This window comes from Gymnodraco acuticeps, unplaced genomic scaffold (genome assembly GCF_902827175.1).
Source record: "Gymnodraco acuticeps unplaced genomic scaffold, fGymAcu1.1, whole genome shotgun sequence".
Lineage (NCBI taxonomy): Eukaryota > Metazoa > Chordata > Actinopteri > Perciformes > Bathydraconidae > Gymnodraco > Gymnodraco acuticeps.
This window is the reverse complement of record NW_022991286.1, coordinates 2,583,981-2,597,697: the sequence shown is the minus strand read 5'-3', so window position 1 is coordinate 2,597,697 and position 13,717 is coordinate 2,583,981. Positions and strand designations below refer to the sequence as shown.

General features: G+C 40.5%; 1 protein-coding gene across 2 annotated transcripts in view; it reads right to left on the bottom strand.

Annotated features, from left to right (window-relative positions):
* Positions 1 to 264: 264 nt before the first annotated feature.
* sorl1 (sortilin-related receptor, L(DLR class) A repeats containing) overlaps positions 265 to 13,717 on the bottom strand; it is a 164,666-nt gene continuing 151,213 nt past the window's right edge. For both annotated transcript variants that reach the window (XM_034239940.1, XM_034239941.1), the window contains exons 36-48: positions 12,858 to 12,970; positions 11,883 to 11,987; positions 11,699 to 11,765; positions 10,541 to 10,623; positions 10,354 to 10,444; positions 10,080 to 10,270; positions 8,599 to 8,718; positions 7,780 to 7,944; positions 6,073 to 6,247; positions 5,797 to 5,903; positions 5,227 to 5,419; positions 4,576 to 4,788; positions 265 to 3,711 (exon numbers count right to left, since the gene is read on the bottom strand). In XM_034239940.1, the coding sequence (XP_034095831.1) occupies positions 3,644 to 3,711; positions 4,576 to 4,788; positions 5,227 to 5,419; positions 5,797 to 5,903; positions 6,073 to 6,247; positions 7,780 to 7,944; positions 8,599 to 8,718; positions 10,080 to 10,270; positions 10,354 to 10,444; positions 10,541 to 10,623; positions 11,699 to 11,765; positions 11,883 to 11,987; positions 12,858 to 12,970 (1,691 nt within the window). In that variant the 3' untranslated portion in view covers positions 265 to 3,643. The remainder of the gene's footprint in view (positions 3,712 to 4,575; positions 4,789 to 5,226; positions 5,420 to 5,796; positions 5,904 to 6,072; positions 6,248 to 7,779; positions 7,945 to 8,598; positions 8,719 to 10,079; positions 10,271 to 10,353; positions 10,445 to 10,540; positions 10,624 to 11,698; positions 11,766 to 11,882; positions 11,988 to 12,857; positions 12,971 to 13,717) is intronic.

The following is a 13,717-nucleotide window of genomic DNA, read 5'->3' as shown; positions in this document are numbered from 1 at the left end:
TATATATTGCGAATATTCGATTATAATTTATGCATTTTCTTCTTTCAAACCAGGGTCATTCTCAGGGCGCCTTCTGTTTTCCTCATGGATCTGTTGAATGTTCATCATGGTGACCCCGTGGGAGCCTGCCATCTGTACGCTGCAGTGTGTTTCATCATAAAATAAACCATATCTTCTCCCTGCTTTCCTTAATAACATATATGGTATATTTCTACCTCTTTAACTGACATCTTTAACCACCTTACACAAACAAATTGTCGACAGTTTGATTTTCAGCAACTTTATTTCAGTATAAGTGTTTTTTTTTTCAAACACCTCACACTGTTTCTCCAACGTCTCATTGTTCTTGCAACCTCCGAGATAAGCAAGCAAGACATTAAAATCTTCAAACATGGCCAAGATGATCAAACTCTGTGCCAAACAACATTTTGAAGCAAACTATTTGACAAGAGTCAACATTAAGACAAGTGGGGAGCAAACGGTCACATGATAACCAATAATTAAACTTTGTACACGTGTAAACCCTGACTAAAAAGAGATAGAGTGGCCGGCTCAGCAGCCAGCGCAGGAAGGAGCAGTGATCTGACAAAATTAACCAAATGCCCAAATATTAGCCTACTTTTCCGCCTGCTTAGCTGTGTGTACAGGGTTGTGTGTGACTGTGTGTTTGCATGCGTGTGCACTTGTGTTCTATCATACAAACAGTACATTACATAGAAACCCAATGTGTTCTAATAAGGCATTATGTGGCAAAACAGAACATCAGAGAACAGAAACTCCACAGAGCAAAAAACTGCATTAATGCCAGAACATCTGATTTTAAGGCCAACAAACTAAATGATGAACATGGTAGAGAGCTGCGTGAAATCAAGCTGAAGTCTTGAGGAAACCTTCAAATTAATGTCAGAACAGACACTGTGTAATGATTTTGGGTAAATAAAAAAAAATGAATGTCTGGACTCTTCCTGACAAAAATGGTTTGTTGCTCTGGGTTGGGGAATTGGGCTTGGGTTGAACAAACTAAGACTCGTCTGCAGAAGCCAGTCTACAGAGTGCAAACACAAAGTCTGTCGTCCATAGTGAATGGGTTACGTCGTTACTGTAGCAACGGTAAAACCAGAGAGTGTGCACTCACTTAGTAGCATAATGAGCTGGGACAGTACCTTTTAAAGTACAGATATAAAATACATTCATGAAGACATCTTAACAAACAAAACAACAAGGTGAATAGAAAGCAGAACACCATCAGTTCAAATGGCTCAGGCCAAACATCTGTTCATAGACCAGAGTCAGGTTGGGGGGCAGAACTAAGACGATGATCCTCATAATGTTTTATCGCTCCACTGGTACTAACTGCTAATTAAAAGGACCATTCAAATAACAAAAAAACACGATTCGTCACTAACACTTAGTGTCTAGCCATGACTTTTTTTTTTAAGGTTTCGCCTGACCAGTTTTTGAGATGTGGCTCTCAGCCTCCACAGCAATAACATGCAGGTTAGTAAAAATGTGTTGCTCACAGAATTAAATAATACGATTTTTAAATGTTTTTAAAGAATGTATGTTTCCAGAAACTGTTGGCCCAGTTACACCAATAACCGTCTAGTTATTTCCATTAAAACATCATATTCATTTGGTTCCCTCATCAAAGCAAAAATAAATCCACCAAACAATTATGACTTGGTAAATGACAACAAAGCAAATTAAATCACGTGGCAAGTGACTCATTTGCTAATCAAGCACAAAGCTAATTTTAGGAGTTGTCGTCAATCAATGACCAGACCGAACATTGATATAGCCGGTCTTTAGGAAAAAGAGAGCTTTTTGCAGAAATAAATATTGTATGTTTAGTTTTCTGGCTTACTAAAATGTAATTCAAAAGATGAGCACTTTTATATCATTATAAAAATAATGCCTAAAAGTGAGAACAAAAAGCTTGATCTCTAACGTTGTTTCTGGTTAAAGGCCAAGATAACTAGCAGGCTAATAGCTAGCTGGAATAATTGTAAGAATGTATATCATTGATTTAATAGCTGGATTACTAGCTAACTTGGTTTCCTTTAGTAACTGGCTCGCTCTTGAACATGATTAGCTAGCAAGCATGGTGAGCTTCCTACAGTAAATGGTCAGCTAGCTCCACGAGAAGTCAGCATGTCAACAAGACTTCAGTACCACATGTTGTACCTTGATTAAAAAATGTATTTGACCATGCATACCAGGGTTTAGAAATGGTGTCAAAAGTTTCAGAGGTTCTTGTTTCGCATCAGAAAGTCAGGCCTGTGAAAATCAACTAGCAAACAGCTTCTGGAAATACAGGTCGCTGTTAAAGTTCACAGATGCATCTAGAAGCTATCTGCACCACTAGACACTACTAAAGATAGGTCAAAACACGTTTTCTTTTATGATCGAATCAACCCTCTTAATCTTTTTCTGAACTCAATGCCAAGCCCAAACCTGACTCTTCATCACAACTGAACTGAATCAGCCTCTTCCGGTCACTGCCAGTGCCTCTTCAGAGGTCTCTGTACCTGTCCAGCAGTAGATGATTCTGCCTGAGCCCTGGAGGTGATGGTGTCGCTGCGCTGGTGTCCGCTCCGACACAGTTCCCTGAGAACCTTTCTCTACGACTACAGCAATGGCAAAATGCTGGGGACGAAAAATGTGTGGTCCAGAATGATAAAAAAAAAAACACATTTACAGAATGATGGTGCAGCATTACAAGGAGAGGACATATTAAAAGCCAATATTTACAAATAGATCCGATGATCTGGACTTTACTGTGGGGGATAGGAACATTCTTTTATCTTTTGCGTCTACATACAGACAGACAACAGTGTGCTGGTGGTGGAAAAATAAAGGTGTGAGGTCACTACATGGTGCCATTGGACGATCCCATTACTCAGCTCTTTAGGTAAGTTTCAAAGACTTGTTAATGACTTTACAATAATAGACAGTTTCCAAACCGGTGATCATTGAAATCGACACATTATTCAGATTCTGTAAAGGATGAAACATGATTGGCTCGTCAGGCGGCCTCACACGGGGCACCAATTGAAACATATACTGGTATAGTACATATTGTGCTTTTACCAATATATGTTACCATTACTGCTCTAATATTTTCTTTTCATACATCTTCTATACATCATTTGTCTATACATCTGTATTATTTTTCCTATGTGTGTGTTTTTTTTGCATTCTATGTTACAGTCTGTGGATGCTTATTTTGGCTTTAAGCAATGAACCGCCCTATGGATAGTGAGTTTGCATTACAAATAGGGTCTCGACAAACTCAAATCCTTCACAGTTTGCTTCAGTGTCCACTTTTGTTTTCTCCCAGTCCTTTTTTGACCCCATATATATATATTTAACATTATAAAAAATAAGTTATTGCGCATCCAAAAAAAGTGCATTGTATATTTGAAAAATATCTCTTTCTCTCTTTACACTTTTCCATTTTTCTTCACGTTTCCTGCTAATTAAGGTGGTATCCCTTCGACGGCTTTGGGATGGAGGAGTGCTCGCCTGCTTCCTCCTCACTCCGTCGTACCGCACCACTGAGGGGGAGTAAAGGGGAGTAAAGCGGACGGAAGAAGAGAAGGGGAGAAGAGAAGAGAGAAACAGCTAATGGAGGGACGTCTTGCTACGCGATGACCATGGGAACATCGTCTGAGAAACCGCTGATCATGGGATCATCTTCATCATCATCACCTTGAAACGAAGAGGAGAGAGATCAAAGTTAAAGGAGCCCTGTTATGCAAATGTTCAGGGTCATATTGGTATTTTGTGTCTCCACTGTGACATGTCTCCGTGCTTTAATGTTCAAAAAGCTCTTTATTTTCCTCATACTGCCTGTGCTGCAGCACCTCTTTTCACCCTCTGTCTGAAACCAGAGCACAGTCTGCTCTGATTGGTTAGCTGGTCGGCTCTGTTGTGATTGGTCAACCACTTAGAGATGTGTTGATAATGTCCCGCCCCTTAGACTAACACGTACAATGTGTTGGAGAGCTAGCAAATAGAATCGCGAGTGTTACATAGTGATGTCACTATGTTACAGAACTAAAATAGGAGTCCAATAGTAATAGTTAGTAAACTGAGATTACTAGCATGATTACAATGTTATAATACATTTTAAACTTAAGATTCATATATTATAGGTAGACCTACAGAATGAATTTTCCTTATGGTTTATATTTAGGCTAATTACATTTTTCTTTGCTTTAAATACAATACAGTATAACAGTCGTTTTTGGACGAATGTAATAAGCTTAAACAGCATTTGTAAACTATTACTGTTACTACATTTTTTATATGAATATCTTGTTTTTTTCTTTTTTAAGGTTATATTGTTACAGTACATACACTTCAGTAAAAAAAACATCTTATTGTTATTTATTTTCTAATAGTTTTTATTTGCATCGCATTTAATATTGAGTTTATCCAAAAGCAATGGAAAGTAATCAGATTACATCACCAATATATTTTGATACTCAGATTTTTTTTTTAAAGTAACCCTCCCACCCCTGCTGGTTTGCATTGCGGGTCTACATTTTAAAAGTATTTTAATGGTCTCACCCAGATCGTCCCCGGAGGAGAAGATGGCCGAGCCCAGGCGGGAGTTGTAATGCGAGTTTGCGAAGGCGGTGAAATTGTTCTGCAGACGGCGGTGTCGGAGGTAGAGCGCCACCAAGCCCCCGCAGACCCCCAGCAGCAGCAGGAAGAGCACCGGGACCACTACCGCAGCCATGTCCCCTGAGTGGCCCTCACCGCGGGACGCATCAACGGCCCCTGGACATGGACAAAATCATTTAAATTCACAATTACCCCGGTTATCATCCAAATATGATCAAAACATATAGAAATAGCTTTACCTGACATTATCTTTGAGAACAAAATATATAGTATGTTTGTATTGCATGACTAAAATTACACTTTTGTTTTAATATAGTGAACATAATTGTTGTGCACAACAGATAATTGAACAAATTCATAAGTTGATATGATAACATTTAATTTTTTTAATTGAAGGCATCTTTTCTACTATCTACCTTGATAGCAAACTAGTCAGCTTTTTAAATGACTCTTATGAGGATATTCACGACAATCCAGAATTGATCAGGATCAGCTTATTGTGATTGTTTCCATCTGACGTCAGCTCCCCGTTTTTTCATTACATTTTGACCTACGTTTGGAAGTAAGTAAGTAATGAAGTAAGTGTGTGTATACCTGCGGCCAGCTGGTTGTAGAGCAGCAGGGCGGGCTCCCCACACAGCTGTCCGCTCAGCAGGCAGCGGGCCTGCACAGAGAACGTGTAGTTGTGTCCCAGCAGCAGGCTGCTGATGCGGAAATACGTCTCCGTGGTGTTTCCCAGGAACGACGTCTGATTGGTCACACTCTCATACACATGCACTTCGTAGCCCTGTAAATAGCATGTTCAAGTTAATGGGGAATACAAACAGCACAAAGCAATGGAAGCCTTGAGCGGTAAGTGAGAAGAGAAAAGCTTAACTATTTTTATCTTCAAATCTGATCATAGGAGATTGCTTTTCTTGTGTTAATGACTTTTGAACAGGTGAAAAACAACAGCTTTAGTGCACAACCATAGAACTTCAAGGAATGACAAAATATGCTTATTTTGGACTGATATTAGACTATATTCAGTAGATTAGAAGATCATTATTCTTTAGAGAAATACAATTAAAAACAATTCCTAGACAAATACTTATATCCAACCCTTTATGCAAGTTATAGTGTAGAAAAGAGGGATTTAAAAGATATTGGTGACTCTCGCCTCACCCTGCTCTCATTGAAGCCCTTCTCTCTGACGGCCAGACTCTTCCAGAAGAGGAACACGTGGTCGTTCTCTGTCAAAATCTTCAGAGCTTCTGGAGCCGGAAGAGGAACTGCAGAAGGGGGATTCTTTTTCTCAGGATAAAATGCATTTTTTTGTAAAGAATGAAAATCATATATACATTTACTGGTTTTACTTCAGATTGGCGGGAACTTAGTATGTTATCATTGAAAGAGGTGAGAATGCACCATAGTCACAAATGCATGATGTACAGTTTGTACCTGTGCTGAGGGTGAAGCTGGCCTCCTTGCTCATGTTGCGCAGGCGGACAGAGACGCTGTATCTGCCTCCGGGCTCCAGGCCTTTCAGCAGGTACTCCACCGTGTTGTTCTTGGTGGTCAGCTTGTAGTCATACTCCTCCTTACGGATCACATCCCGCACGTGGATTGCATAGGTCTACATATAAACAGAGAGAAGATAGGAAGTCAGAATAACACACAACAAGATCTGTTTATCATCAGTTGGATTTATGATCATACACCAAAACAAAAAACAAAGCAATTCAGCATTATTCTAATAGTTGATTCCAAATAGATTGTTTATTAAGAAGATTCTGTTTAACTCTAAGATTTTAAACCTGATTGGTTTACCCTGAAAAGTCCTGCTAACGCATTAAAGGCGCCTTTTGCATATGCTGCACCAGAACGCCTCGTTGAAGATTTTTCTTTTTCCATTGTGTTCTTCCTGGGTGCAGTTACGTGCCCATACCTATCCGTGGAGCCGTTACGTTCGCGGGGCCGTTAGGTTAGCGTCTACACACACACACACACACACACACACACACACACACACACACACACACACACACACACACACACACACACACACACACACACACACACACACACACACACACACACACACACACACACACACACACACACACACACACACACACACCACACACACACACACACACACACACACACACACACACACACACACACACACACACACACACACACACACACACACACACACACACACACACACACACACACACACACACACACACACACACACACACACACACACACACACACACACACACACACACACACAATCTTTTCTCAGCTGCAGCTCCGCCGATTTCTCCTCCCTGAGACGGCTGGACGCGGTGGAGGGAGGGGGGGAGCAGGAGCTCCAACAAGCCGTTTAGGACAGAGAGTGAATACACATACTATACAGAGATGCTGTTTGAGAAACCAATGTGAGTTTGGAAAATTGCACAATATAAATCTATTCTAGTAGACCTCAACAATGGAATTATGATCAGTAGAAATGGCCATGACATGTGACCTTTAAGGTGTTAATCAGGGTTTCTGATATCTGGCAATTCATTTTTCTTTACAGGGAAGATCTGTTGAGGTATGGAATGTTTAAATCCCCCTGGTCATAATGTGCCCTTTGGCTACATTGAAGACATTATGGATGTGGTCTGTTAGCATAGCAAAGAATGAGTATGATCTTATTACTGCTGACACCTGCAGTTGTATACAGTGTAGAGTTGTGTGAGTGGATTTATGGGGATTGTTGCTTTACTTATTAGAGGGTAAACAGAGTTGTACGTCTGTGTACTTTAGTAGTAGTAGACTATGTGAGGGAGAAAGTTACTAAGCTACTGCCAGGTAGTTCTGGCCAAAGAAATGCAGATAGAAATTCTCAAAGAAGCGTGCCAAGGAGGATTTCATTGTACCTATAGTCTGCCTATCAATTGTTTTTATGTCAAAATAAAGCATAATATTAAATGGGACAATATTTGAATGGGCATACATTTATTCTAGTACACGTAATAACCCCGGTGTAAATATATCAGCATTTGCCTCACAGAGAATCCAACTATTTGTTTTTTTCCACCCTAATCAGTCAACCCTCCTGACCCTGATGCTCATCATCATGAATCCCCTTCCCCATAAGCAGTGTCGTACCAGAGCTGCGTTGGGGGCGTCGTACGGGGGCTGCCACTTCAGCGTGGCCTGAGTTCTGTCCACACGCACACGATGGAGGTTTCTGGGTGGCAGCCGCTCATTGGGAATCATTTTCACCACAGCGTAGTCCGAGGGAGGACCCAGGTAGGGAGAGACGGCACGCACCTGAAGGAAAACACAAACAGCACTGTAAAGATGTCCTCATTATTACACTAGGACTGATGCAACAAAATAAAACAATGGCAGCCTGATAGAATACTACACTGACTGTCTATGGAAGGCAAATGCATCTATGTTTGCCATACGGGAATACAGTATATTACAACTATCATGCTAGACTTTAATGGTGTACTAATCTGCCCCGAGATCCCACATAAAAGTCATTATTATTTTTTTTTTTAAATACTTACATTACATTTTACAATGTCCCCTACAAGCTGCTAGCTTTACCGCTCTTGGTTTAGTTGACTGTTGCTTGCGTCACCTATAATACCCAACCCTATCTTCAAGAGACCCTGCTTATTGAGCTTCACTTTTAAAACGAATTATTTAGTCACTTAAGTGATGACAAAGCAGTGGATGAAATCACTGTTCCCATTTGAACTTGAAATCAAAAAAATCTTACTCCAAATAGTTTCCATTTCTGTTGTGACTCTCCTTTTTCTAGATGTAAAGATTGAGGATCATTTAGCACTTTCTCTACATGTTATCTTCCCACAGACATTTCTGATGAAACAAATGTGGCTTAAAGATTTCACAAACTTCTCAGTGTGAAAGATGTCACTGAGAGGAAGTTGGTGGGATGTTGAGAAGACTCACCAGGAAGAGATACTGTTCGTCGCTGTCCACCGTCACTGTGAGGCTGAGAGACGTGGAGCGGAACTGACGCGGGCTGCGGTACAGGTCCAGGAAGGAGGTGGCGTAAAACACACCGTACACCTACACAGCAGAGATAAGTATTGACTCAGTGAAGTGGTTCAGAGGAAATTTAAAACAATATCCTGATATGAAACATTAAGTTAAGCCCTAAGAGGCAATTAGGGCGAAAACATCTAATGATACATTTTCTAAGCCTAATCTAATGTTGCACTTTATAAACAGGTTTTCTATGGACTGTTAGGATTTTAGACGAAGACTAATTTTTAATTCTCAGGTAATCACATGTTGGTAATGCTAATCTGTATCTCATATTGAGCCTACTCAGACCCTTTCATGCTAATCAGTGCAACACGTGAAAACACTGGCTGAGATGTCCCTTCCCTTAGCCTATCATGTACAATGTGTTGGAGTATAGCCAATAGAAGCGTTCGTGTTACATAGTGATGTCAATATGTAACAGAAGTAAACAAACGAGCCCAATAGAGGCGTTTCTGGCAGGGGTGGGTGTTTTTTAAGACACCAAGACGTATTGACGGTCAGAGTTGGGTGTAACGCGTTACAAAGTAACGCGTTACTGTAATAATATTACTTTTGTCGGTAACGGAGCAGTGTAACGCGTTACTTTTATAATTTAGTAATCACACTACAGTTACTAACATTGCCCCGACACGCGTTACTTCGTTACTTTTATAAAATAATCACACTCACTGACAGACTAGAGGGGTTTCCGCCGCAGGTTTATATACATGTAGGCCTATGTAATCTGCGCGACTTGCGAGACCACATCTCCACGTGCAGTGCTGCATAAACATGGATGAGTCTTCTCATCTGTAAACTCCCTCAACGGGGCCGCTCGCTCTCTTTTGTTGATCGCCCTCTCACGGGTGAACAGTTCAATGCCCCGCTTCATTGTAGGAATTCTGTCTCTACCACTTTAGTTTGACCATCTCTGTTACTAAGTTATGGAATACTAAATAAGTAAGTAATTAGATACCTTACCGTTATGCGCTCATAAAGAATGATAAGAATAATGCGTCTTGAACTGGTTTCATTAATTAGTGTCTTGACGTTTCACAGACTGTTAGCTTGTTGTGTTGTAATCTGGTAGCCTATTTTAGAGCATATCAAAAGAAAGACTTGTGCTATGTCTTCCTTAATGCAATAGTAATTGGGGGGGCAAGTGGAGTCTCGCAGAGGCAAAACTGTGGCGCGCTTACACTGTAGGTGCGCCGCAGTCTGCGTGATCTGCCTGTAGGGAGGGGCGGGCCGGCCCTGCGAGTAAAGTAACGAGTAAAGTAACGAGTTACTTTATGTAGAGAGTAACGAAGTAGTGTAATATATTACTTTTTTTTAATGTAATATGTAATATATTACTTTTTTTTAGTAACGACCCCATCTCTGTTGACGGTAATGTGTAGTACCTGAGCGGTGGTATTGCCGATGGTCCAGCTGCAGTCCACAGCAGTCTGGTTGAGGGCCCGGGCTTTGAGGAGGGGCCGCTCCGGCTGAGAGCCACTGGTCTGATGATGGGACAGGGCGGTGGGACTGTCTCCTATACTGGTGTGAGCCCAAACAGCCACCTCATACACTGTGCCTGCTGTCAGGTTAGTAGCTGCGAACAGACACAACAACATGTACGTGAGTCATCTGTGGAAGTGTAATTGACTTACAAAAATAATCTAACACAAACGGTACCTTTCAGGATCCCCTGTTTGACCGTGTAGTTTCTGCTCTCCTTAACATGTGTGTCAAACTGCCAGTACAGAATCACTATGTACTGCTTCACCTTTAAAAAGAAGAAGAAGAAGAGCCCTCTCAGTCAGGTTTATACAGACAGAAAAAAACAAGCTTTTAAGGAGACAATCTGAAGAGGAGCTCTCACCTCGTACGGGGAGTTGAAGCTGAATGAAAGGCTTATGGAGTCGTTGGTGATGCTGTCGGCGATCACAGAGGGGGGGGGCAGAGCTGCAGCACACAGAGAGCAGGGAGATAAGGACTTTATATCATTTGTGGGCTGTTTATTTGAACAGTTTAAAGAGTGTGTATCTTCAGGGTCAGCAGCCTAAAGGATGGCAATTCAAATTCAATCACAATTCTCCATCTGCTTGCTTCCATACTACACATTTTTTGTTCAACAAAGTATAAACTCACCATGTACTGTACTAATTTACTTATTGTATAATCTAAATGTAATCGTTTTTAATTTAATGTATTATCCAAACATGGTCATGGTTCACAAGAGGATGTTTCGAAACACTTGAATGTGTTGTGTTGAGTGGGACACTTCCTGAAAACAGGCAGAGGGTAGCACGACTATAAAACCGCAGTGACTGCTTTTTTGCCGAGCAAGGTTTCCAAACGAGTAACGTGACTCAGAAGTTTGAAATAGTCAGCTATTTGAAACTTCCTAGTGAATTGAGCTGGTGGAATTCTTTAAATGCTTATGAAAAATGCTCCAATGCTTCTTTCTGATAGCCTTTGATATTGGTATTTGACAAAGGAAAAGAGATAATGCCATCCCAGCATTCCTTGAAGAAGCAACATTTTATGTGACAGTTAAAGAAAACCTTGATAAGTGCTGCTGTATTTTTAAGTTACATTGCTGTCAACTATGTTTTTCTAAGTGGAAGCACTACAACATTTTGTAATCAATAAAATACATTTTTTTGTCAATATTGTGAGCCAAGTGGTTCGTTTATTTAGAATGTGGCCGTGTAATCTGCGTCGTGGTTATGGGCATCTTCAGTGTGTTGTTGTACCTTTTTCATTTATGACAGCCTTGCTGCAAATGATCCTTTACTTAATTGTATTGAAATTACATTTTGGACAGAAATTTGTAATTACATTTCACAGCATAGAGCTTGACATTTGACCGCAGCTCATGTCTGACACTGAATAACATTTATTTTATGTTCTTGTTTTTCTGTTGTGATTTGCTTATACTGTATGTAAAATATTAGTTTATATTCTGAAAAAACTGCATCTGTTTAATGAAATAAGCCGATAAATGAAAAGTATTCAAACAAATATAACAACCAACCTTTCTTGGGGGTGATGGACTTAACCTCGCTCCAGTTGCCAACACCTCGACTGGTCACTGCTGCAACCTGGGAAACATCATCAAGCCAAAATGTAAACACTGTGTGCATGATGGTACCACTAAATTATTGAATGTGGAAAAATCTCTTTCTTTATTTCATAGAGGATGTGCATGTGTTTCTTACCCTGAAGCTGTAAAGAGTGTCTGGCTGCAGCTCCTTCACCTCACTGTGGGTGCTGGTGCATCTCTGGGACATCCAATCCAGATCTCCACGCTCACTGTACTCAACCTGACACACACACACACACACACACACACACACACACACACACACACACACACACACACACACACACACACACACACACACACACACACACACACACACACACACACACACACACACACACACACACACACACACACACACACACACACACACACACACACACACACACACACACACACACACACACACACACACACACACACACACACACACACACACACACACACACACACACACACACACACTTAAAGAATATATTGTAAATAACTGCAACCAGGAGATTTCATGTTACATACTGTATAGTCATAATGTGCATACAAAATATTAAGTTGATGGATCCTGTAGTATATGTATGGAAGACCATGTTTTTTTTTTTAGATCTGGCAAAAATGTATTGTTTTTGGTTGGTTCTGAGATTAAAGTCAGGGATAAATAACTCAATTTTATTTTTAACTTTTGGTGAGAATATTAAACAACAAAAACCAGGTGCAGATCAAAGTACAACATGGCACACATCACATGCAGCTTAGCAACATACTAAAACAGTTTAATGGTTTAAGGGACACAGGAGGTAAAATATATGATAATACAAATTAAATAAATAATGATCCCTCTCGGTTAAATAAAGGAAGACAAAAGACTAAATGAATGAATACAATAAAATATAAAAACCTAGAAAATAAATAAACAAAACAATAGAAAAATGAGGCCCTAATCCTCTACTTTGTATATGAGATAAGCAGACGGAGAGATTTGCATGTACTGTATGCATAAAGATGACTGAACACATGTTCCTCGAAACAGTTCATTTCTGGTGGCGATGCAACATGGACACGTGAATCAACTTATTGCACATGAATAAAGACTCACAATGTACTCTCTGATGAGGCCGTGTCCTTTGTCGGGGGTTTTCCAGGACACGTCCACTGTCCCGTCCTCACTGTTATCACAAGACAGCTGCAGGTGCCTGGGTGGGTCGGGCACTGCAAAATGAAGTATTAGAGGTCACCTATATGCAATTTTTAGTCGATAGCATAGGACTCAGATAAACATGTCTATGAAGTGTTTTTTCAAAGGCTTTCTCACTTTTTTTTATTTCCTGCTTCTTCACACATGCTCTCTCCAGTACAGGTTAGCTCTGAGTGTTAGCGATGCTTGCTAATGTAAACAAAGAACATATTACGTCCAAAACACGTCAGGTTTTGATTCTGATAGTGACGCTTCTGATAGTGCCGTGGGTCCACGGTAAATTACGTCATATCGGATGGCAAATCTGGATCAGCTCCATTGTAGCCCCGTTTTTAGAGATTTGTGCACGGAGGAAAAGAGAGAGGGTTTTATTTTCTGACGCTGCGTGAGTTCCCCGACACACCGGGGAACCCATATTTATGTATAAAAGACATAAAAAAGTGCATTTTGCATGGTACAGATGTAGCACTCCAGATAGGACTCACATGGGTGTGTCCCAGCGGATCCCAGTGGCTGGGGGCGTTGCCAAATTGCTAGAGGGCGTTGCCCAATTTCCCCATTTGTTCAATTACAGGATTTAACCATGAGATGGTGCTTCATTCACAAATACACAAAGACAACTGGGTGTTGTAGAACTTAGTCTGTTTGCAATGTTTGCAGCTCTGCAGTTGTGTTTGTTGAATACTGTAGCATTTAATCACTTATTTGTTATGGTTTTCACAAGCTACAATAATGAAAAAACATCAATGTTTTAGATCAAA